General features: G+C 42.0%; 1 protein-coding gene and 1 pseudogene across 1 annotated transcript; one reads left to right on the top strand and one right to left on the bottom strand.

Annotated features, from left to right (window-relative positions):
- The first annotated feature begins 18,027 nt into the window (after positions 1–18,027).
- Positions 18,028–21,379, top strand: LOC120105353 (heat shock protein 81-1). Its single transcript, XM_039117718.3, has 3 exons — positions 18,028–18,257; positions 18,349–18,771; positions 19,546–21,379. Exons 1-3 carry the CDS (start codon positions 18,132–18,134, stop codon positions 21,097–21,099), a joined length of 2,103 nt encoding a protein of 700 aa, XP_038973646.1. The 5' UTR covers positions 18,028–18,131; the 3' UTR covers positions 21,100–21,379.
- A 1,437-nt stretch (positions 21,380–22,816) lies between these two features.
- Positions 22,817–24,024, bottom strand: LOC120107030 (aspartyl protease family protein At5g10770 pseudogene; annotated as a pseudogene).
- Between the last annotated feature and the right edge of the window lie 792 nt (positions 24,025–24,816).

The following is a 24,816-nucleotide window of genomic DNA, read 5'->3' as shown; positions in this document are numbered from 1 at the left end:
GTAATCATCAAAAAGGGGGAGATTGAGGATGATAGTGTTATTTTGATGATTAACAAGCAATTATCTAGAGTATGTTATAAGTTAAATCAATACTTCATTTATAAGTCCATTACTCTCAGTATATTTGTATGAATTGACATAGATATATTTCATTGTTCATTTGAATGAATCTAACATTGAGATGCAGCAAAGAGTGGATTAAGTCGACCCAAAGATTGATTGGGTCGACCCCGGCACATCAAGAAGTCATTTGGCACACTTCTGCAAAATTGGCACAGATGAACAGTGAGTTGGGTCGACCCAAGGAAAGCATGAGTCGACCCAAATACCAAGATTCTTGAAACAAAACAGAAAAATGGCTCTCTGGATTTACTGAGAGGGTCAACCCAAACGACCCAAACAGTGGTTGAGTCGACCCAAGCTTGAGTCGACCCAAACCCTGAGAGGGTCGACCCAAAGGCAAAACAAAAAAAGAAGTCAGGAAATGGTTCTCTGGAATTACTGAGAGAGTCGACCCAAGAAGAAGTTGAGTCGACCCAAGTGAACTTTGAGTCGACCCAAAGAATGGTTGGGTCGACCCAAGGGAAGGAAGGCTGAATTTCAAGTTTCTGTATTTTCTGAGAGGGTCGACCCAAGGAATGTTTGAGTCGACCCAAGTGAAAGTTGGGTCGACCCAAGGACAGGTTGAGCCGACCCAAACACGGGCTGAAGCATAACGGCTAGTTCTGCAGATGTACTTTTTGTCCTTCCCAAGGTCAGTAACGGCTAGTTTTTCAAATCTAACCATTGGGGCTTGTCCAAAGGATGTGGGAAGCTATTTAAAGGGGCACTATTCATCAGATAGAATAACTTTTGAAAGAGATATCAAAGAGTACACAAGAAAACAAAAGTGCCCTAATCTTCTTCATTCAAGTGCTTCATTCAAGAATCAAAGAAAGGGGTTGAGCAGATTCAAAGAGTCATCAAGAGCTCCATCCTCCCTTGAAGAGTGAAGCATCCTTGACAAAGAAGAGCAAAGCCACTTCAAAGCGATAAATACTTTCTGTTACGGGGGAACTTATTGGACCACCAGCAACACTTTCTAACTCTTCTTTGTAGTTAATATTGTTTCATTTGCTCATTTAGGAGTTTGAATCTTTCTTTTTGTTTGTCAAACTATTTGTAAAGATTGGTTGGTGAGCCCGGAAAACCAACGAAGTAGGTTGATTGGTGAACCCGGAAAACCAATTGTAAAGGTTCGTTGGTGAGCCCGTAAAACCAACAAAGGTTTTTGGTGAACCCGGAAAACCAAATTGTAAAGGTTCGTTGGTGAGCCCGTAAAACCAACAAAGGTTTTTGGATTGTGAGCCCGAAAAACAATCCAACTGTAATCCGCGAGATTATAGTGAATTCCCAAGGGGTCGCTTGGGGAGTGGACGTAGGTGCTAAGGAGAGCACCGAACCACTATACTTTGTGTTGTTTGTGTTGTGAATTGCCTTAGCTTACTAACCATCTATTTGACTTGAGTAAGATAGTTTAAATTTAAAAGAAACCAATTCACCCCCCCCCCCCCCCTCTTGGCTTGTCACCTTGGGCAACAGGGCTCACCAACGAACCTTTACAATTGGTTTTACGGGCTCACCAACAAACCTTTACAATTGATTTTACGGGCTCACCAACAAACCTTTATAATGTGATTAAAAGGAGAAGAAAGTTGAAACTCCTAGATGAGCAACTATAACAATTATAAGCTACAAAGAAAAGTTTAGAATATAGTTATCGCTTGATGAGACTTCTCTCTTCTTTGTCAAGAATGCTTCACTCTTTAAGGGTTGATGGAGCTTTTAATATTACTTAGAATCTGCTTTACCACCTTCTTTTGACTCTTGAGTGAAGCACTTGGATGAAGAAGATTAGGGCACTTGTCTTTCTTGTGTAAGCTTTGATATTTTGCAAAAGAATGTTTTCTCTGATGAATAGTATCCCTTTAAATAGTTTTCCTCATCCATTGGACACCCCCCATTGGTCAGATTTCAAAAACTAGCCGTTACTTGCTGTTGGGAGGACGAAAAGTACTTCTGCAGAACTAGCCGTTATGCTTCTGCCTGTGCTTGGGTCGACCCAATCTTTCCTGGGGTCGACTCAAACCACTGTTCATCAGACTTGGGGTCGACTCAACTTTTACTGGGGTCGACCCAACTTTCATTTGAGTCGACTCATGTAACATTGGGGTCGACCCTCTCAGGAAACACAGAACCTTATATTTCAGCCTTCCTTCACTTGGGTCGACTCAACTCTTTTTGGGTCGACTCAAGGTTCAGTTGGGTCGACTCAAATTCCACTTGGGTCGATCCTCTCAGGAATTCCAGAGAACCGATTTTTGAATGACATAGCTTTTGGGTCGACTCATGTTCAGTTGGGGTCGACTCAAGGTTGGGTCGACTCAAGTTCCATTTGGGTTGACCCTCTCAGGGATTCCAGAGAACTATTTTCTTGAGGCTTGAAGATGGGGTCGACTCAACTTTTACTTGGGTCGACCCAGGTACAGTTCATCCATCCCATAAGTGCTAGAATGTGCCAGAATATTTCTAAAACGTGCCAGGGTCGACTCCATCTCTTCTAGGGTCGACTCCTACTCTGTGCCAAGTGTTCCAAAGGCGTGCCACTTCGTTCCAAGGCGTGCCAAATGTATCGGGATCAACTCCAAACTAATTGGGGTCGACTCTAACCATATTTTTCTGCACTTTGAAAGTTAGTTATGCACATTGAAACAACAATATGATATTCCAAGCAAATTACGATGCATGGCACAATAGAGTTTCATACCCTTAATAGTAGAAATTGCCGAATTGGCCTTTTAGGTATTTTTAACGTGAAACTTTGCCAAAATGGATTCTTGAGCTTTCTACCATTCTCTATTACAAATTATATCTCGTTATCAATTCTTGAGAGTGGTTTTGACCATATATTCTTAATGTATCGTAAATGTATCGAGGGTGTGTCATTTATCAATGATGTATCATATTACCTTGTAATATTCAATTAGATATTCCTTCAATGGTTGTGTTAATAATCAAAATACCACTATCATCCTCTGAGCTTGTGTCGCAGCAAGGAGGGTGCCGAGTTGGATCGGCGTTCGACTTGCTCGTGGGCCGGGTTGACTCGGGTCTGTTGGTGGATCAAGCTAGGCCGTCTGGGTCGCAGGCCGGCCTAAAGGCGGCCGTGGGTCCGAGCATCCTGGGCTAGTCCAACAAAAGGCCCAGGGTTGTTGGGCTGCCAGCTGGGCTGGGCCACAGTGGAACTGGGCCTTCGGAGCCATTTGTAGCTTTTTATAGCACTAATTGCGATGGCTTAGGCCCCGTTTAGCAGAGCTTTTGAAGGGCCAAAAAGCACTTTTTGATCTTGTTGCCTAGTTGTGGAGTGATTGATTAAAACCCCATTTGATTTTGATGAGCTCAAAGCAATTGAGTATATCTTGTGATTACTAATGAATTCAATTGAGTGTTTCAGTGAAAATCCTGTCCAAGTGTTTCTAGACTTGGTTCATAGTATTTTGGATAAGTTAAGAAGTCTGCATGAACCAATGTCTGAGACTCGAGTCGACTCCCGAGTATCACGAGTCGACTCCAAGCGTATCAAGTTCACTGGCATGAGCTCGAGTCGACTCCAGATTAGTACGAGTCGACTCCGACTGAGAACAGAAAGAAGAACAGAAAGCTTCATCTCAGAACCTATCAACGAGTCGACTCCTGAAGTGCGCGAGTCGACTCCAATGTTCACCGAGTCGACTCCAGGGAAGTAAGAGTCGACTCCAAGCAGTCACAGGCAGAAAAGTCAGAGAGCAGTTTTCGGGTCTGAGATTCGAGTCGACTCCAGTGGAACGCGAGTCGACTCCGATGGTTGGCAGGTCGACTCCAAAGAAGGTAAGAATCGACTCTCAGAGGAACACAAGAAAAAAGTCAGAGAACGATTTTCGGACTCTGAGATTCGAGTCGACTCCCGCAGTACACGAGTCGACTCCGAGACTGAGTGACCATCAATAGACAGAAGACCATGTTACTGCCTCTGAGATTCGAGTCGACTCACAGACAGCTCGAGTCGACTCCAAGACAAGCTACACGTCAAAAGGCAGAAGACCAACTTTCGGAAACTGAGAGCCGAGTCGACTCCAAGGAGGTTCGAGTCAACTCCAAGACTGGATGAGCCAAACGACAGAGAATCGAGAGGTCGGGCTCTGAGATTCGAGTCGACTCCCAGGACAGTCGAGTCGACTCGAGTGGACAAAATTCAAATTTGGATCCACGGACTTCAGTGGATGAGCCGACTCCAAAAATTGCCAGGTCAACTCCAGAAGTTGGCGAGTCGACTCCAGGTCAAGACGAGTCGACTCCCAGTCAAGACGGCAACTTTAATTCAAATTTGGAACAGTTGCCGAGTCGACTCCGGAAAAACGTGAGTCGACTCCTGCTACAGCCGAGTCGACTCCTGATCGCGCGAGTCGACTCCAACCCACCAACGGTCATATTGTCAGGCTGCGCAGAGTATGCAGAACGGCCAGAAAAAGCAGAGTAACGGCTAGTTTCCGTGGGGATTGGCTTAAATAGCCACAGAGGACTGTAGCAAAGGAAAAAACAGACATTCCACTCCAAGCATTCAAGTTTTCAAGCTCTCCAAGTGCTCTTAAACGAAAAAGGGGAGATCTGCATTTACTGCTCCAACAACTTCTTCCCAACAATCAAAGCTTCCTCCTCCTGCATTCAAGTCGACCACTCTTTCAAGAGGAGACCGGAGTTCCAGAAGCCATACCTCTTCACCAGCTTAAAAGCGTTTGAGGGCTTCTAACTCCTTTACGATTATATTGTCTTAAATCTGCTTTTTGAGAAGCTATTTTCTGTTTTCTTCTATCTCTTGTATTTACTTGATTCAATCGGGGGATTGAATCAAGGGGTTTAAGGTTGGTTGGTGAGCCAAGTTAAAACCAACGTGTGTAAGGGTTTGATTGTGAGCCCGGGAAAACAATCGGGGTTGGTTCTAGTTGGTGAGCCTGGAAAAACCGACCGAGTTCGTTGTGAGCTCGTAAAACAACAAGTTTGGTTGTGAGCTTGCAAAACAACCGGCTGTAATCCAAGGGGGTTATAGTGAAATTCCCAAGTGAGACTTGGGGAGTGGACGTAGGAGCAAGGGTTAGCTCCGAACCACTATAAAACTTTGTGTTTGTAGTGCATTGTCTCTCATCTTCTTCTCCGCACATTACTCACAGCACTAGGCGTTAATTAAATAACTTGCTATAGTTTTTAATTAATCATCCACAAAGTTTTAATTAGCCAAATTATATTAAAAACCCAATTCACCCCCCCTCTTGGGTTGTCTATCTGGGCAACAAGTGGTATCAGAGCCAAAAACTCTTCCACTCAAGAGTTAAAAGATCAAAATGACAACCCCATTTGGATCTTCTCACATTGAGGGTCAGTCCACCCAAAGACCCCCTTTCTTCAATGGATCTGACTACTCATACTGGAAGGCTAGGATGAGAATATTCATCCAAGCCCAAGACTATGAGATGTGGTCCATTGTAGTAAATGGGCCATACATCCCATCCATATACGTAGATGGTGTTAAGGTACCTAAACTAGAAATGGACTGGGATGAACATGACATGAGGAAGGCACAATTAAACTCTAAAGCTATGAATGTGTTTTATTGTGCCTTAGACCGTAATGAATTCAATAGGGTCTCTACTTGCAATTCTGCAAAAGAGATTTGGGACAGACTTGAAGTGACCCATGAGGGCACGAATCAAGTGAAAGAGTCCAAAATAAATATTTTGGTTCATAAATATGAACTATTTAAAATGGACTCTAACGAAACAATTACATGCATGTTCACTAGGTTTACTGATATTGTCAATGGCCTAAAAAGCCTTGGCAAGAACTATACTAACAGTGAACTTGTCAGGAAAATCCTTCGGTGTCTACCAAGGTCGTGGGAAGCTAAAGTGACGGCAATCCAAGAAGCTAAAGACTTGAACAAGCTTCCACTTGAAGAGCTCCTTGGATCCCTTATGACGCATGAGCTTACCATGAAACAACACAACGAGGAAGAGTCCTCCCATAAGAAAAAGGTAATAGCTTTAAAATCTACTTCTTCTAACAAGGACTTGTCTTGCAGCAGCAGCAGTGAAGAAGAAGAAGATGAGGAAGATGGTGGTGAGGCTCTTCTTGTGCGCAAGTTCAAGAAATTCATCAACCACAAGAAGTCCTATCATCAAAGGAGAGGCCCCTCAAATTCCTACCGCAAGGACAAAGGTAAGGAAAGGGAAAGTGAGGGGATCGGCTGCTATGAGTGCAAAAAGCCGGGACACATCCGAGCTGAGTGTCCCTTACTAAAGAAGAGCAGCAAGTACAAGAAGAAGAAGAAAGCCCTTGTCACCACCCTATCGGACTCCGACGCATCATCTTCATCATCGGATGAAGAACAAGAAGAGAAGGCCAATTTTTGTTTCATGGCCAACGAAAATGAGGTAAATTCCGATACGCACTATGATTTTTCATTTGATGAACTTTATGATGCATTTAATGAATTAATGGTAGAATATAAGGCTATAAATCTTAAGAATAAAGAACTGAAAATAACCAATCAATCATACCTACATAAATACGATAAATTAGTTAAGGATAAGGATTTAATCACCAAAGAAAATATAGAACTTAAAACAAGCAACCAATTTTTAACTCAAAAGACCAACACCTTAACTAAAGAAAATGAAAAACTAACTAAGGAATTTTCAGAACTTAAAAAATATAAACAAACCTTAGATAAGGATCTTACTAAAGAACTTAATGATCTAAAAGCCGAAAATCAGACACTAACTAAAGAACTTAACAAATACAAACCCTTAGTTGAAAGATTTACCTATAGTTCTGAAAAATTAAACATGATACTAAATAGTCAACGTGCAGTGTTTAATAAAGCCGGTTTAGGATATAAACCAAGGAATAAGCAAAAACTTCTTAGTAACTTCTTTGTTAAAGCTGGGGAAACAAAAACTAAGAAAATAACCTGCTTTTGTTGTGGTACAGTAGGCCATAAAGCAAATGTATGTAATTTTAGGAAAAGTAAAACTAAAAGAAAAATTAAAAGGGTATGGGTTCCAAAAGGAACCAACTTGACTAACCATGAAGGACCCAAGAAAACTTGGGTACCTAAGATGACATGATTTGCTTGTGTAGGAGTGTCTTGCAGCCAAGGTCAACAAAAATTGCTGGTATTTGGATAGTGGCTGCTCAAGGCACATGACGGGTGATAAAGACCAATTTTTCACCCTTGAAGCTAAGAAGGGAGGTGCTGTGACGTTTGGAGACAACAACCAAGGTCACATCATTGGTATTGGTAAAGTTCAAATCACCCCTTCTACTTTTATAGATAATGTTAGATATGTTGATGGTCTTAAGCATAACTTGTTAAGCATTAGTCAATTATGTGACAAAGGATATGATGTTATGTTTAAACCATCACTGTGCATTATAACAAATTCTAATGATAATAGTTTAGTTTTTAAAGGGATTAGACGTGGAAATGTATATGTGGTAGACCTAGAAGACCTTGCAAAACATAACCAATGTTTAGTTGTTAATGAAACTAAAGATAATAATGCTAGTTGGTTATGGCACCGTAAGTTAGGTCATGCAAGCATGGACACAATAACTAAATTAGTTAAAAGAGATTCCGTGATAGGTTTGCCAAAGTTAAAATTTGAAAAGAACAAAATCTGTGAAGCATGTCAATTTGGCAAACAATCTAGGAATTCTTTTAAACTCATAAAATGTGTCTCTACCTCTAGGCCTCTAGAATTATTACACATGGACCTATTTGGTCCAACTAGAACAACAAGCCTAGGTGGAAATAAATATGGTCTAGTCATAGTAGATGATTACTCTAGGTACACATGGGACATGTTTCTAGCACATAAGGACCAAGCATTTTCCATGTTTAAAAAGTTCCATAAGGAAGTAACAAATGCTAGAGAGTCTTCAGTCATAGCCATTAGAAGTGACCATGGTACCGAATTCGAAAATCAATTATTTGATGAATTTTGTAGTAAAAAGGGGATAACCCATAATTTTTCTGCACCTAGGACACCACAACAAAATGGAGTTGTGGAAAGGAAAAATAGAACACTAGAGGAAATGGCTAGAACGATGTTATGTGAAAGTAACCTCCCTAAGTACTTTTGGGGAGAAGCCATTAATACTTCTTGCCATATATTAAATAGAGTTCTATTAAGACCCATCATAAAGAAAACACCTTATGAACTGTGGAAAAACAGAAAACCAAAGGTTAACTATTTTCATGTTTTTGGATGTAGGTGTTTTGTACATAATAATGGGAAAGATAATCTAGGGAAATTTGACCCTAAATCTGATGAAGGAATATTCTTAGGTTATTCTACAACTAGTAAAGCCTATAGAGTCTTTAATAAAAGAACACTAGTTATAGAAGAATCTATACATGTTGTATTTGATGACTCTAGTGACATCTCCTCTAGTAAGAAAGCCAATCTTGATGATGATATTGAAATACTTGAAGAAAAGATAGATGAGGTGGGATTACAAGATGGTAATCAAAAGTTGATTGAAGGAGAATCATCAAACCAAGAGTCTATAGTGGATCATGGGCTAACTAAAGCTTGGAGGTATGCTCACGGGCATCCTAAGAAACTAATTCTAGATGATCCATCACAACCGGTTAGGACTAGAGCATCTCTTAGAAATTTGAACAACCATCTAGCTTTTGTTTCACACTTTGAGCCCAAACATATAGAAGAAGCCGAAAATGATGTAAATTGGATAAATGCAATGCAAGAAGAACTAAACCAATTTACTAGAAACAAAGTGTGGGATCTAGTAGAGAGACCTTCTGAATATCCAATAATAGGTACAAAATGGATATATAAAAATAAACTAGATGAAAATGGAATTGTTATAAGGAATAAGGCTAGACTAGTAGCAAAGGGTTATAATCAAGAAGAAGGCATAGATTTTGATGAAACCTTTGCTCCCGTAGCTAGACTTGAGGCGATTAGACTTCTATTAGCATATGCATGCTCTAAGGACTTCAAGCTATATCAAATGGATGTAAAAAGTGCTTTTCTAAATGGGTTTATTAATGAGGAGGTGTATGTAGAACAACCTCCTGGTTTTGAAAATCATCAATACCCTAATCATGTGTATAAACTGAACAAAGCGCTTTATGGACTAAAACAAGCACCTAGAGCATGGTATGAGAGACTTAGTAAATTCCTATTAGAACATGAATTCTCTAGGGGAAATGTAGATACAACATTATTTCTGAAAAAGAAAAATAAGGATATGTTATTAGTACAGATCTATGTTGATGATATCATTTTCGGTGCTACTAACAATCGCCTCTGCGAGGAATTTGCTGATTTGATGCAGAGTGAGTTTGAGATGAGCATGATGGGAGAGCTGAACTATTTCCTCGGGCTTCAAATCAAACAATCTGAAGGAGGCATCTTCATCAATCAAGCAAAATATATCAAGGAGATGCTCAAGAAGTTTGATATGGAGGGAAACAAGTCAATCAGCACCCCCATGAGCTCATCATGCAAGTTAGACCAAGATGAATCAGGTAAATCTGTAGATCAAAAACTTTATAGAGGTATGATAGGTTCTTTACTGTATCTTACTGCAAGTAGGCCTGATATTATGTTTAGTGTGTGCATGTGTGCTAGATATCAGGCTAATCCTAAAGAATCACACCTAGCTGCAGTTAAGAGAATCTTTAAATACTTAATTGGAACTAAGAACATAGGGTTGTGGTACTCTAAAGAATCTAGCCTAAACTTAATAGGGTACACAGATTCAGACTTCGCTGGATGTAAGCTTGATAGAAAAAGTACCAGCGGGTCTTGTCAATTTCTAGGAGAAAACCTAATCTCATGGTTTAGCAAGAAACAAAACTCGGTTGCATTATCCACTGCAGAAGCTGAATATGTTGCAGCCGGGAGTTGTTGTGCTCAAATCTTATGGATTAAACAACAATTAGAAGATTATGGCATTAAACAAGATAAAATTCCCATTAATTGTGATAACACAAGTGCCATAAATCTAACTAAAAATCCAATTCAACACTCAAGAACTAAACACATTGAGATAAGACATCACTTCATAAGAGATCATGTATTGAATGGTGATGTGTCACTCCAATTTGTGTGTACTGATAATCAATTAGCAGACATTTTTACAAAACCCCTAAGTGAAGAGAGGTTTAGTGTGCTTAGAAGGGGATTAGGAGTGATTGATCCATCCTAGTGGGAGTTTTTCACTAGATTAATTGATTTTGATGATTAGAATGAGGTTAAAATAGAGTTTCTATGCAGTGATCATCAAATCAGTCCTTAATTAGGTGATTTTCCCTCATTTGGCACGATTATGGCATGGTTTTTAGGTGCGTGCCAAGGTTAGAGACGACTCGAGTAAGTTTCAGAGCCGGCTCCTAAGGGGGAGTCGACTCGCGCATTAGCGGGAGTCGACTCGCAAAGTTGGCAGCTGAGGGGGAGTCGACTCGTACACTATCGGGAGTCGACTCGAAGTCTACATGCGCTAACAGAGAGTCGACTCGCGCATATTCTGGAGTCGACTCGAGGTCGAGTCGACTCGCGACTCAGGGGAGTCGACTCGCAGTCGGGATCCGACTTTTTAACCCTAGGTTTGTCGTTTCGCAAACACTTTTCCTCAAGCCGCCACTGTTCACAAAGCCCTAGAGCCGACTCCTAGGTCATCCCCGATCGTCTCCAAGACCTTTTTCCGTCGATTCTTCGCCGGACATTGAGTTTCCGTCCGTTCCTAGGTCATTTCCGGTCCGTCCCGAGCTTCCTCTGTCGGTTCTTCACCGTCCTCTAGGTATTTTTCTTCCCGTTTAAGTCAAGATGCCTCGTAAGACCGTCGTTAGGAAGAGGTCCCGTCCCGAGGCCGGTCCCGAGCGACGCTCCAAGGCGCGGCACGATCCCGCGAGGCAACCACCTCCGGATCGGTCCCCGCCTAGGGTGGTTCTCGTTAGGCCGTTGGCCGGGAAGGCCGTCACCTCCGGGAGGTTTGTCGATTTCGACTATCTCTCCCGGGAGGGGTTCACCATAGGCGATAGGCTTAGAGCCCAGGGCCTAGAGTACTTCCTCACCTTGGACCTTCCCACCTATCCTGGCCTAGTTCAAGGGTTTTACAGTACCGTCCATCGGGGAGATGGAGGTATCGAGGGTACGGTAGTAGGTGTCCCGTTGCGTGTCACAGAGGACCTCATTGCCCATATCCTTCATCTTCCATTAGTAGGGGTGGCTCCCGCACACCCTGAGGATAGAGTTGCGGCCCTTACGGTCGTCTTAGGGCATCCACCTCAGTCCCCCCTAGATGAGGTATCTGCTAGCTCACTTCCTATTAAAGTAAGAATCCTTTTGAGCATTCTGTCCAGGTCCATCTTCCCTAAGACAGGGAGATTTGATTTTGTGAATGAGAGGGACTTAGCTATTATGTCTTATATCCTTCAGGACACCCCGATCAACTTCCCAAAGCTAATTTATAGGTATATGTGTGAGCCCCTAGATAGACCTAGGCTCTCACTCCCATACGGAATGTCATTCACTCTTCTTTTTAGGCAGTACGAGATTCCCATTTCTGAGAGGGAACCCTCTCGTGCCTTGCGATGGACTGATCGCTTGTGTACCGGGACTATGCACAGGATGGGATTTCGGAAGAGAGAAGGGATCTGGGTTAGGAAGTCTACTCTCACTGCTCAGACCACCAGACCATCACCCAGTCCTGAGCCAGATTCAGACTACCCAGACCTTCCAGACCATCCAGACCTCCCATCCACTCCTCCTGCTCCTACCACCTTTGCCGGACCTTCCTCCTCAGCTACACCATCTATGGAGGTTCGGATTGATCCAGAGCAGCTCCGGGAGCTGCGGCAGGAGATCGTCCGAGATCTGAGGGACGAGCTGCTTCGGGAGCTCCGAGGTGCGGTGCCTGCTCCCACTCCTGCACCCGTATCTTCTCAGTTGGTCCCTTCCTTGACAGCCGTGACTGACATGACGGCTCATGTACGGGAAGAGATCTACAATATCCGGAGTTTGGTCCAGGCCCAGTTCCACAGCATGAGTGAGGTCACGAGCTCCACTCGACAGATGCGAGAGGAGATAGGTCGTGACATGCACACCACCACCGAGGGGGCCGAGCGCTTGTCGAATGTACTCATCGACAAGCTGGACGCACTTCAGACATCGGTGACTGGGCTTCAGGCGTCGGTGACAGAGCTCTCCACTACACATAGCAGAGCCACCACGTCTATCATCGCACAGCTTGGCCATGTGACAGATGCAGTCACCCTCCTCATGGAGCAGAGCCGATTGAGAGGAGGAGCCACATCCTCGAGAGGAGGAGCCACATCCTCCATAGGAGGAGATGCATCCTCGAGAGGGGGAGCCTCATCCTCGAGGAGGCCATAGATGTTTTTGTGTTTTGTCTTGTTTTGCTTTATTTATTGTATTCTCAAATGTATTCACATTCATATCAATACAATGAGTAGACATTTTATCTTCAATTATGTGCCATTTGATGTGCCATTTGTTGATTGTGCCATTGATTGTGTGTGATTACCTCCTTTTTGGTATGATGACAAAAAGGGGGAGAAATATGTATAAAATATGGTAAAATATGTAAAAGGGGAGAAATATTAAAAAAATATGTAAAAGAAATCAATGGAAATAAATATAACGATAAACTCTTAAAAACACACACAAATTTGTTCTAAGTGGATTCGGTACCTTGAGGCTCATTATCTCTCTTTTGGGGCTCCTAATGGAGTAATCTTCAGAATCTATTCAAGGGATATTCGGAGATTAGCTGAATCCTACTCAAGAACAAATTGACAGATTTTCCCTCTAAAAAGATAAAATTCAGTTCAAAAACTTCAAAGCATTAAAAGGAAATTTAGAGAATCAAAACATAGTTGAATGCATATGTTGAGGGGGAGAATCTGAATTTTAATCAAGCTAAATCATTAATGACATATAAGCCAAACAATTGATTGCATAATATGTAGGCTTATATAATTCCAAATGAAAGGGGGAGCTTTAACTTCGAAATTTAATGTTTCACTCCTTTCAAACTTGGATAAATTAAATTATCAGACATTTGAATTCATTTATGGATTTTACTTCATTGTTTTATGAGCAATTTATTTTACATATACTCAAAGTTTTGTCATCATCAAAAAGGGGGAGATTGTGGAGTGATTGATTAAAACCCCATTTGATTTTGATGAGCTCAAAGCAATTGAGTATATCTTGTGATTACTAATGAATTCAATTGAGTGTTTCAGTGAAAATTCTGTCCAAGTGTTTCTAGACTTGGTTCATAGTATTTTGGATAAGTTAAGAAGTCTGCATGAACCAATGTCTGAGACTCGAGTCGACTCCCGAGTATCACGAGTCGACTCCAAGCGTATCAAGTTCACTGGCATGAGCTCGAGTCGACTCCAGATTAGTACGAGTCGACTCCGACTGAGAACAGAAAGAAGAACAGAAAGCTTCATCTCAGAACCTGTCAACGAGTCGACTCCTGAAGTGCGCGAGTCGACTCCAATGTTCACCGAGTCGACTCCAGGGAAGTAAGAGTCGACTCCAAGCAGTCACAGGCAGAAAAGTCAGAGAGCAGTTTTCGGGTCTGAGATTCGAGTCGACTCCAGCGGAACGCGAGTCGACTCCGATGGTTGGCAGGTCGACTCCAAAGAAGGTAAGAGTCGACTCTCAGAGGAACACAAGAAAAAAGTCAGAGAACGATTTTCGGACTCTGAGATTCGAGTCGACTCCCGCAGTACACGAGTCGACTCCGAGACTGAGTGACCATCAACAGACAGAAGACCATGTTACTGCCTCTGAGATTCGAGTCGACTCACAGACAGCTCGAGTCGACTCCAAGACAAGCTACACGTCAAAAGGCAGAAGACCAACTTTCGGAAACTGAGAGCCGAGTCGACTCCAAGGAGGTTCGAGTCGACTCCAAGACTGGATGAGCCAAACGACAGAGAATCGAGAGTTCGGGCTCTGAGATTCGAGTCGACTCCCAGGACAGTCGAGTCGACTCGAGTGGACAAAATTCAAATTTGGATCCACGGACTTCAGTGGATGAGCCGACTCCAAAAATTGCCAGGTCAACTCCAGAAGTTGGCGAGTCGACTCCAAGTCAAGACGAGTCGACTCCCAGTCAAGACGACAACTTTAATTCAAATTTGGAACAGTTGCCGAGTCGACTCCGGAAAAGCGTGAGTCGACTCCTGCTACAGCCGAGTCGACTCCTGATCGCGCGAGTCGACTCCAACCCACCAACGGTCATATTGTCAGGCTGCGCAGAGTATGCAGAACGGCCAGAAAAAGCAGAGTAACGGCTAGTTTCCGTGGGGATTGGCTTAAATAGCCACAGAGGACTGTAGCAAAGGAAAAAACAGACATTCCACTCCAAGCATTCAAGTTTTCAAGCTCTCCAAGTGCTCTTAAACGAAAAAGGGGAGATCTGCATTTACTGCTCCAACAACTTCTTCCCAACAATCAAAGCTTCCTCCTCCTGCATTCAAGTCGACCACTCTTTCAAGAGGAGACCGGAGTTCCAGAAGCCATACCTCTTCACCAGCTTAAAAGCGTTTGAGGGCTTCTAACTCCTTTACGATTATATTGTCTTAAATCTGCTTTTTGAGAAGCTATTTTCTGTTTTCTTCTATCTCTTGTATTTACTTGATTCAATCGGGGGATTGAATCAAGGGGTTTAAGGTTGGTTGGTGAGCCAAGTTAAAACCAACGTGTGTAAGGGTTTGATTGTGAGCCCGGGAAAACAATCGGGGTTGGTTCTAGTCGGTGAGCCTGGGAAAACCGACCGAGTTCGTTGTGAGCTCGTAAAACAACAAGTTTGGTTGTGAGCTTGCAAAACAACCGGCTGTAATCCAAGGGGGTTATAGTGAAATTCCCAAGTGAGACTTGGGGAGTGGACGTAGGAGCAAGGGTTAGCTCCGAACCACTATAAAATTTTGTGTTTGTAATGCATTGTCTCTCATCTTCTTCCCCGCACATTACTCACAGCACTAGGCGTTAATTAAATAACTTGCTATAGTTTTTAATTAATCATCCACAAAGTTTTAATTAGCCAAATTATATTAAAAACCCAATTCACCCCCCCCTCTTGGGTTGTCTATCTGGGCAACACTAGTAGATAACCCAAGAGGGGGGAGAGGGTGAATTGGGTACTAAATAAAACTTAGATTTTTTTTTTGGATTAATCTAATATGAATTGTGAAAGCTTTCTTGATTTTAAACTCAAGAGATTAATCAACCTATAAAGAAGGCAATAAAGAAGAGATGCTCAAAAAACCACAACACAAACACATGAATTTTTATAGTGGTTCGGAGCCAACCCTGCTCCTACGTCCACTCCCCAAGCCTCACTTGGGAGTTCACTATAATTCCTAGGATTACACCTGGTTGTTTTACAAGCTCACAACCTAACTTGTTGTTTTCACAAGATCACAACAAACTCGGTCAGTTTTCACAGGCTCACCGACTAGAACCAAATCGATTGTTTTTCCGGGCTCACAATTCAACCCAGTTGGTTTTCCCGAGCTCACCAACTACAACCTTACAACGTTGGTTTGCACTGGCTCACCAACAAACCTCAATCCCCTTGATTCAATCCTCTGATTGAATCAAGTAACTAAATCAGAGTATAAGTGTTTAGTAGTTACAACTTCTAAAAAAACAGATTTAACAATATAAGCAATATGAAAAGGGAGAAGCTTTCAAATAGATTTTTGCTGAAGGAAGATGTTGCTTCTCCTTTTTTGGATCCTCTCTTCAATATTCCAGTGGTTGAGGATCAATAAATTGAGCATTGAATGTGAGGAATACTTCTGAAATCGATGTAGGCGCGCAGCTATTGCTCTTTTCTCTTTGGAAAGGCTCTAACTCTTCTTTGGTGGTTGTTAACTTTTAATCCTCTTAGTTGGTTGTTGTATTCTTGTCTCTACTTTATTTATAACTACTTTTCAGAGCTTTAAATTTCAAAAAATAGCCATTGGAAGAGGTGAAAGAGCCGTTCTAACATAACTGTGCAGCCTGACAATATATCCGTTGAGATCAGAGTCGACTCGCACGACTTGGAGATGGCTTGGTTGAAACTGGAGACGACTCGTATTCTTCGAGAGTCGACTCGCTCACGTTATATTTAGAAGTACTGTACAGGCACTCTTTCAGGAGACGGCTCACGACATTCCGGAGTCGACTCGCCAAAAGTGGGAGACGGCTCACGACCTTCAGGATCGACTCGGTCTCAGTGTATCAGAAACTGATTTTCTGTCTTTTCGCATTGGAGTCGACTCGATCACAGCTGGAGTTGACTCAGCCTCAGGGTATTAGAAATTGACTTTCTGTCCTTCTTGTCGGAGTCGGCTCGTCCACAGCTGGAGTAGACTCGGTATCTGAAGCTTTAAAGACTTGATCTCTGACTTGGTCCTTAGAGTTGACTTAGCCTTAACAGGAGTCGACTTGATCTCAGTGCCTCAGAAAACATTCTTCTGTCATTCTTGTCGGAGTCAACTCATCCACAGCTGGAGTTAATTCAGTATTAGTTGGCTTGAAAATGGGCTTTTTGTCTTTTCGCAGGAGTCGACTCGCCCACAGTTGGAGTCGACTCGGGCACTGTACCTTAGAAAATACTTCTCTGTCTTTGCTCCAAGAGTCGGTTCGGTTTCAGTCGGAGTCGATTCGCACTCTACACTCAGAAATTCTGCTCTCTGCCTATCCGTCAGTAGTCGACTCGCTCAAGCTGGGAGTCGACTCGAGGGCGTGCCAGATAACAGCCTTTGTGCCAGAGTCGACTCGAAAATCTTCGGAGTCAACTCAAGTGTAAGGCGAAAATCAAAATGGTTCCAAACTTTGTAAAGACTGAACTTAAAATCCTTGAACCATTTTCTAAGTCATTCTAGCATATTTAACAATATATTCCTTGAAACACTTACTTGAATTTATTAGTATAATATGAAACATACTCAAGTGTTTTGGGCTCATCAAAATCAAATAGGGGAACAACAATCACTCAACAGGTCCTCCAAAAGCAATTTTAGATGAAATTAGGGTGTTTGGTAAAAATTTTGAAAAGCTGTTTTAGCTTTGCGAGAAAACTAAAACATCTTTTTGGGAGATGTTTTATTAAATGTCCCTTTATTATAAATTGGTTATCGAAAGGATGGAAAATTAATTTATGCTAATAATTATAATATTTTATATCTTTATTATTGTATTATACCATAAGTATAATATTATATTATATTATATCATAATAAATTAATATGCCATGTTAAATAATTTAATATTATGTTAATTATGCCACAGCCATCGGAAGGATGAAAATTAATTTACGCTTATAATTATAATATTGTATACCTTTATTATTGTATTATACTATAAATATAATATTATATTACATTATAACATAATATATTGATGTATTATGTTTAATAATTTAATATTATATTAAATTATTATGCTATAGTATATAATATTATATTACTATATTATAATAATATTATATTACATTATAGTATTATTATACTATATTATATATTTATATATTAATATATATTATATTTATTAAACTTTATTACACTAAAAGTGTTTTTTTAATTTATTTATTAAATATATATTAAAATTTTATAATATTTTAAAAATATAGTTATCAAACAATAAATATATTTTCAAAAACACTATCGTGAACCAGAGAGGATCTTTAAAGGCCGGCGGAAAATAGAATCCAATAAAGATTTTTGTTTTCCTAATAAATAAAAATCCCAAAAGGCTTGAAAGGCCCGGCCAGTCAAATCCAAAACAGAATGCCTACGTTTAGATCAACGGCTAAGAAGAATCAAAACTTCAGGAAACTAGCCTAATAGAACAATCTGGAAGCACCCCTTCGCCCCTATATAAATCACACCCCTCGCAAGCCCTAAATACCTCGCGAACTCTTCTCGCCCGCTCGCCACGGTACCTCTCTACTCTTCATTTCTCTCAAGCCGTCTCTCCTCAAGTTCATTCGCCATGGCGGCGGAGACAGAGACCTTCGCATTCCAGGCGGAGATCAACCAGCTCCTTAGCCTCATCATCAACACCTTCTACTCCAACAAGGAGATCTTCCTCCGCGAGCTTATCAGCAACGCCTCCGATGTGAGTCCTTCTCTCTCTCGATCTCTAACCCTGGATCTCTTTATTTTTATCCTTCGATTCGTTCTTTCTTACTGATCAGAGACCCTAACAGGCTTTGGACAAGATCCGGTTTGAGAGCCTCACGGACAAGAGCAAGCTCGATGCCCAGCCGGAGCTCTTCATCCACATCGTCCCCGACAAGGCCTCCAACACTCTCTCCATCATCGACAGCGGTATCGGCATGACCAAATCCGATCTGGTCAACAATCTCGGTACCATTGCCAGGTCCGGCACCAAGGAGTTCATGGAGGCGCTCGCGGCCGGGGCCGATGTCAGTATGATTGGGCAGTTTGGAGTGGGGTTCTACTCTGCTTACCTCGTGGCCGAGAGGGTGGTTGTGACTACGAAGCACAATGATGATGAGCAGTACGTTTGGGAGTCGCAGGCTGGTGGGTCCTTCACCGTGACCAGGGATACCTCTGGGGAGAATCTCGGACGGGGCACCAAGATCACGCTTTTCCTCAAGGATGATCAGGTATTGAAATTTATGGCCATAGCCTGAAATTTTTTATGGGCTTTTTGCTATAATTATAATAGGATCTTATCAAAATAAATGATTTTGAAATAAAGATTATTCCAAAAAATTCCAATTTATCAGCTACTCTTCCATTAAAAAGCCGCTTGCTTATGATCATGATGTAACACCGCCAATGCATGCCATGAATGTTGCTTCGAAACAAGCCTTTTGCCACATATTTATGGTTGCTTGCGTGGATCAGATTACGATGCATCAGAGTTTGAGGTTTTCTGTGACTAACTTTCCATCATAAACTCAGTGACAAGTTATAACGGATCTGTAACACCCTGTAGTGTTTATCAACAACATCGGGGGATAGGCACTGATATAGTTATGCATGCTATGTGTTTATGTTATATGGATTTGAAAGCTGCTTCTTACATGCATGCTTCTTTTTGTTTTTCATTGTTGATTGGTATAAGTTTTATTATATTTATCATGTTGCAAGAAAATGTACAGCTTTATGGCCTGTTTGAAGTTAATGTGATGTGCAAATGCTCATTGTTCGTTGTTATACTTATCTTGATATGGACAACAGAAAACTTTTCTAGCTTTTTTTTTTATCAAAAACTGTCTAAGCTTTTTTGTTCTCGTAAATTTGGGCTTTCTGTTGCCTTGTTACCATGGTCACATATGGCTTTTCAAGTTCCTTTTTCTTCTCTATAGATATGTGCTTATCCTTTTCCCGTTGAAAATAACTGTCTGTTATGCTTTGCCATGGTTTTATTGCAGTTGGAGTACCTTGAGGAGCGCCGCCTCAAAGATCTGGTCAAGAAGCATTCAGAATTTATCAGCTACCCCATCTCCCTGTGGACTGAGAAGACTACTGAGAAGGAAATTTCTGATGATGAGGATGAGGAGGAGAAGAAAGATGCTGAGGAAGGCAAGGTGGAAGATGTTGATGAAGAGAAGGAAGAGAAGGAAAAGAAGAAGAAGAAGATCAAGGAGGTGTCACATGAGTGGTCTTTGGTCAACAAGCAAAAGCCAATCTGGATGAGGAAGCCCGAAGAGATCACCAAGGAAGAGTATGCTGCCTTCTATAAGAGTCTAACAAACGATTGGGAGGAGCACTTGGCTGTCAAGCATTTCTCTGTGGAGGGCCAGCTGGAATTCAAGGCCATCCTTTTCGTGCCCAAGAGAGCTCCTTTTGATCTTTTTGATACCAGGAAGAAGCTTAACAACATTAAGCTTTATGTTCGTCGTGTCTTCATTATGGACAACTGTGAGGAACTGGTTCCTGAGTATTTGGGTTTTGTTAAGGGAATTGTGGACTCTGAGGATCTTCCCCTGAACATCTCTAGAGAGATGCTCCAGCAGAACAAGATCCTTAAAGTTATCCGCAAGAACTTGGTCAAGAAGTGCATCGAATTGTTCTTTGAGATTGCTGAAAACAAGGAGGACTACAACAAGTTCTATGAGGCATTCTCTAAGAACCTCAAGCTTGGCATGCATGAGGACTCACAGAACAGAGCAAAGCTTGCAGAATTACTGAGGTACCACTCCACCAAGAGCGGTGATGAGATGACCAGCCTTAAGGACTATGTCACAAGGATGAAGGAGGGCCAGAACGACATTTACTACATTACTGGTGAGAGCAAAAAGGCCGTGGAGAACTCCCCATTCCTGGAGAGGCTGAAGAAGAAGGGCTATGAGATCCTTTTCATGGTTGATGCAATTGATGAGTATGCTGTGGGTCAGCTGAAGGAGTTTGAGGGGAAAAAATTGGTGTCTGCAACGAAGGAGGGATTGAAGCTTGATGAGAGCGAGCATGAAAAGAAAAAGAAGGAAGCCCTCAAGGAGAAATTTGAGGGCTTGTGCAAAGTCATCAAAGAAGTGCTGGGTGACAAGGTGGAGAAGGTTGTGGTGTCTGATCATGTGGTTGATTCTCCCTGCTGTCTTGTCACGGGTGAATATGGTTGGACTGCCAACATGGAGAGGATCATGAAGGCCCAAGCCCTGAGGGACTCGAGCATGGCTGGCTACATGTCCAGCAAGAAGACGATGGAGATTAACCCAGAGAACCCTATCATGGAGGAGTTGAGGAAGCGGGCAGAGGCAGACAAGAATGACAAATCTGTGAAGGACCTTGTCCTGCTGCTATTTGATACTTCTCTTCTCACCTCCGGCTTCAGCCTTGAGGACCCCAACACGTTTGGCAACAGGATCCACCGCATGCTGAAATTGGGTCTCAGCATTGATGAGGATGAGACAGTGGATGCAGATACTGACATGCCTTCGCTGGAGGATGCTGATGCAGAGGGCAGCAAGATGGAGGAGGTTGACTAATCTAAATCTAGACTACATGCCCTGGTATTTCCTAAGAAGTTAAAAAATTCAGTCAGCTCATATAGAGCTTGACAATTTTGTGGTGTGTTGAACCTTTTATTTTGCAATGTTCTGTCACCTTCTTCGTTAGCTACCGCTGCAGGTCTTTATATTTTTACTTTTTTCATACATAGACCTTTGTGATGTTCTAGTGTTCCAAAATTCCAAATGATCTTCTAGGGATTATTATCTTGTTGTTGCTCGAAGTCTTCAATTACATGTATCTCCTGGTTCTTCTCTACTTACTGTCTTTTCTAGGCTGATAAATAGGCTTTAGAAGGTGGTTTCTTTTTATCTTAGACACTAGGATGTCCCTGTTTGCTGCTTAGTTTGCAAAAAAATGCTTTCTAGTTGACATGCATTCTACTATATGCTGCAAGCAAGAGTTGTCTCGCAAATGATGCTTTCTAGGCAGGTATAAATCTTTAATCATATGCTGTGAACAAGAATTCAGTTGATCGTGGACCAAAATTCATTTAGCAGGAAAACATGGGGTATTTGTTGACATGGTCTCTGTTTGTTTTATTCAGTATTCCTGAGAGTTTACAACAAGATGCTTTTCACACAATGCTCCTTTCTAAGATGGCAAAATAAATTTACAGTGAAGCTTCCTAGGCTTATCCAAGTTTTGTTAGTTACATTAGATCAATGTTTGGGTCTTCAAAATTTTGGGTTACCAATTTCAGAAGGTTAAACCTTTTCTAGTTCTCTTAGCCATAAACTTATTCTTTATTGAAGTTTCAAGGATGCCTGAGAGCACCTGCTGCATTTTGTTCTCTCTATGTGATTTTTATGTTGGCAATGCATAATGCAAATCTAGTAATTAAGTCCCGATCCGTTTCATGAACACTCTAGTTTTGGTTATATTCTTAAAAGTGGCATAGAATGATGTAATGAGAAGCAATGGGTGTGCTGCAAGCTTCCAAATGGAGGCTTCAGTTTAGTACCATAGTCCATAGCCTGCAGATATGGAAGTTATGGTGATGATTGGATTCTTAGTAATCAAAATCAAAAATATGGTGGGAAACATGAGATGAACTTCAATAGGAGATAAGTATGAACAGGAGATGGTGTTAAACATGGCATGAACAGTGTGTCTTGCATGTGAGAGAGAATGCTGATTGACTTCACCCAAAATGGAGTTTTCAGGACATCTATTTCTAAATATGCAGTTGCAGGTTTATTATGCTGTCTGGTTACTGGAAGTGATGAAAATTTGTTAAGTTTGAATGGACCACTTTGTTTACATATCCAACTTACGCCCATCAATGACCACTTTGTCAATAAACATTACCCAAATATCGATTATTGTGGATTCACAAAAACTGGGAGTAGGATCATGTTCATATCACCATGGACTTGGATATAACAATGTATAGAGCAATGTATTAGAATGGTTGTTACTTGTTATTACATTTATCAATTAATAAGCAGCTTGAATATGTGACGTAACTGTTCTACTCTAGTAGACTAGATACATAATTTGTATAACAAGAGTATTATGCATCTTTATTCACTATTATTCGCTATTTCTTAGCAGCCATGACACACCGATACTCAAAAAATATTCTAGGAGTTCTACTAATGCTTAGCTTAACAGGGGATTACTTCCACTTTAATACCCCTCCACTTTATTCCATGGATACTTACTAGACTTATAGCAGGGGAATAGTTCTTATCAGTTGCAAGCATTGGGCTGTAACCCGATTTTCTCTGCTGCCAGATCATAAACCACCTCGAATGTGCGTTGCTGCACGTTACCAATGATGCCTCCATCGCTGTCCTTCTCATGTCCTGCGAAAGCTAGGCAGTTATCAAAGAGGATGCCTGAATCATCGAGGTTCAATGTGACATTCCCTTCGAAGTGCAGTGCAACCGGTGCCGGCTTTATATCCACATTCTCATCATAGCAAGTATCAAGTATTCCAGACGACCCTCTCATTGTGTAATTCATCATGGAGCTCTGGAAAGCAGACCTCAGGACTTGATAGGCCGAGGGAGGTAGCCTGGTGATCACGGTTCCCGAGTCTAGGAAAAAGGTAGTGGACGAGAAGACCGAAGGCTGGATCGCCAGCTGCTGGCCCCCGAGGCTTATTGCTATCAAATTAACGAAGTAGAAGGTGGGATTGCTTGGATCGGTATGCATCGGTGTGTATGAAATGGTGTCCGAAGGCGCGGGCTCGCCAAATGTCAGGTAGCCTGCAGAGCTTTCTGTAGGTGGGAGACAGTAGGAGAATACATTGCCAAATTTCTGAGATGTTTGGGACACTAAAGAGAGATTGCCTCGACCGAGCCCCATCAACCCAGCCAACGTTCCATTCAAGCGCTTGTTGGATTGGCCGCACCCAAAAATGAAGCCTGAGACCGCGTCGGAAGGAGATAGTGTCAGCGTTTCACGGCTCAAGTATCCTGCAGTTGTGGAATTATCCCCATAGGTGACGTTATACATGCAGGTAGGGTTGGGGCAATAAAGTTCGGAGGACAGTGAGCACTCGGGAGAGCTGCAGGGGATTGAGGCATAGGAAGAAGATTGAGGTGGATTGAAGTAATTTTCTTGTTGTGGGTAGCAGTCCGGGCATGGCTGGCATTGGATCCAGCTGATATCACTTCCAGTGTCGAAGTTCACAGTCTGGTCTTGCTCGGGTGTGCCGTAGCCGACCGTCACGACGTATTCAGCAGAACCCAGTGCAGTACCAAGTTTTGCCGGAAGGCTTGTCTGGGATTCCTGTACCCGGGTGTCTCTGGAGCCATGTGATGATGCCATTTGCTGGAGATAATTGAGGCGCAGTTGGTCTAGGCGCAGGATTTCACCCGGTGTTGGGCGCGTCTTGCTAGGGATTGGTGAACAGGGACCGTGTCGGTGGGTTACGGCCAGCAAGGTCCGGTTTGACCCTGAAATTAAGAAGTTAAGAAAAAAATAAAGAAAAGGAAATACATAGTTTTTGACCGAGGCTTAGTACAAGCTGTGGGAAGTTTTTTTTTTTTCTAGATCATGTCATCCAAAATCTCTTCGACAAAAAATCGATATAGGATTAAGTACACGTCTGCATGAATCCTCACTGACATTCTCCCTCTATTTACGCTTTGACGTCCTCGTCAGATTAAAAATCCAAATCTATTTAAATTTAATCACAAGCCCCATGATTGGCCTATAATCAACTCCAATGAGCCCGTGCTACAGTATTCCTTAATCCACATAAATTATGGGCCGGATTCGCTTTGATACTATTTGTAACAACTTAGGACCTACACCAAAAAGCTAAATCAAAAAGTATTTTGTGGGATTCCTTCGATCTATCTAAGTACTCAAAATCTCATAAATGTTGGAATAAATACATGCTCGCATGAGCCCTCGCATACTCACATAAATATCTCATGAGCTCATTGGTGATTAATTGTTTCAATACGGGATGGCTCATCCGAACCCAAAGCATTTTGAACGAATCTAGATCAAGATTTAAAGCCTGATATATCTACGATTTGAAATTTCAGCTTACCCTCCAAATAGGTTAGACTCGTGTTTACATCGATCCTACTTCAAGATTCACAGCTGTGAAGGCCTTCCTCCGCTAGAGCCGCCAACGTCCGTCTCATCGGCGGCAATTCCACTCTCTTCTCCTAGGCCGATGTCGCCAACCACTAGCCCTATAAGCCGTCGGCGTCGTCTATCTAAAGGTG

The sequence above is a fragment of the Phoenix dactylifera genome, chromosome 2 (genome assembly GCF_051530095.1).
Source record: "Phoenix dactylifera cultivar Ajwa chromosome 2, Ajwa_hap1_PhDact_Kaust_v1.1, whole genome shotgun sequence".
Taxonomy (NCBI): domain Eukaryota; kingdom Viridiplantae; phylum Streptophyta; class Magnoliopsida; order Arecales; family Arecaceae; genus Phoenix; species Phoenix dactylifera.
Note: the sequence above shows the minus strand (reverse complement) of the source record. Positions and strands in the feature narration are given on the sequence as shown.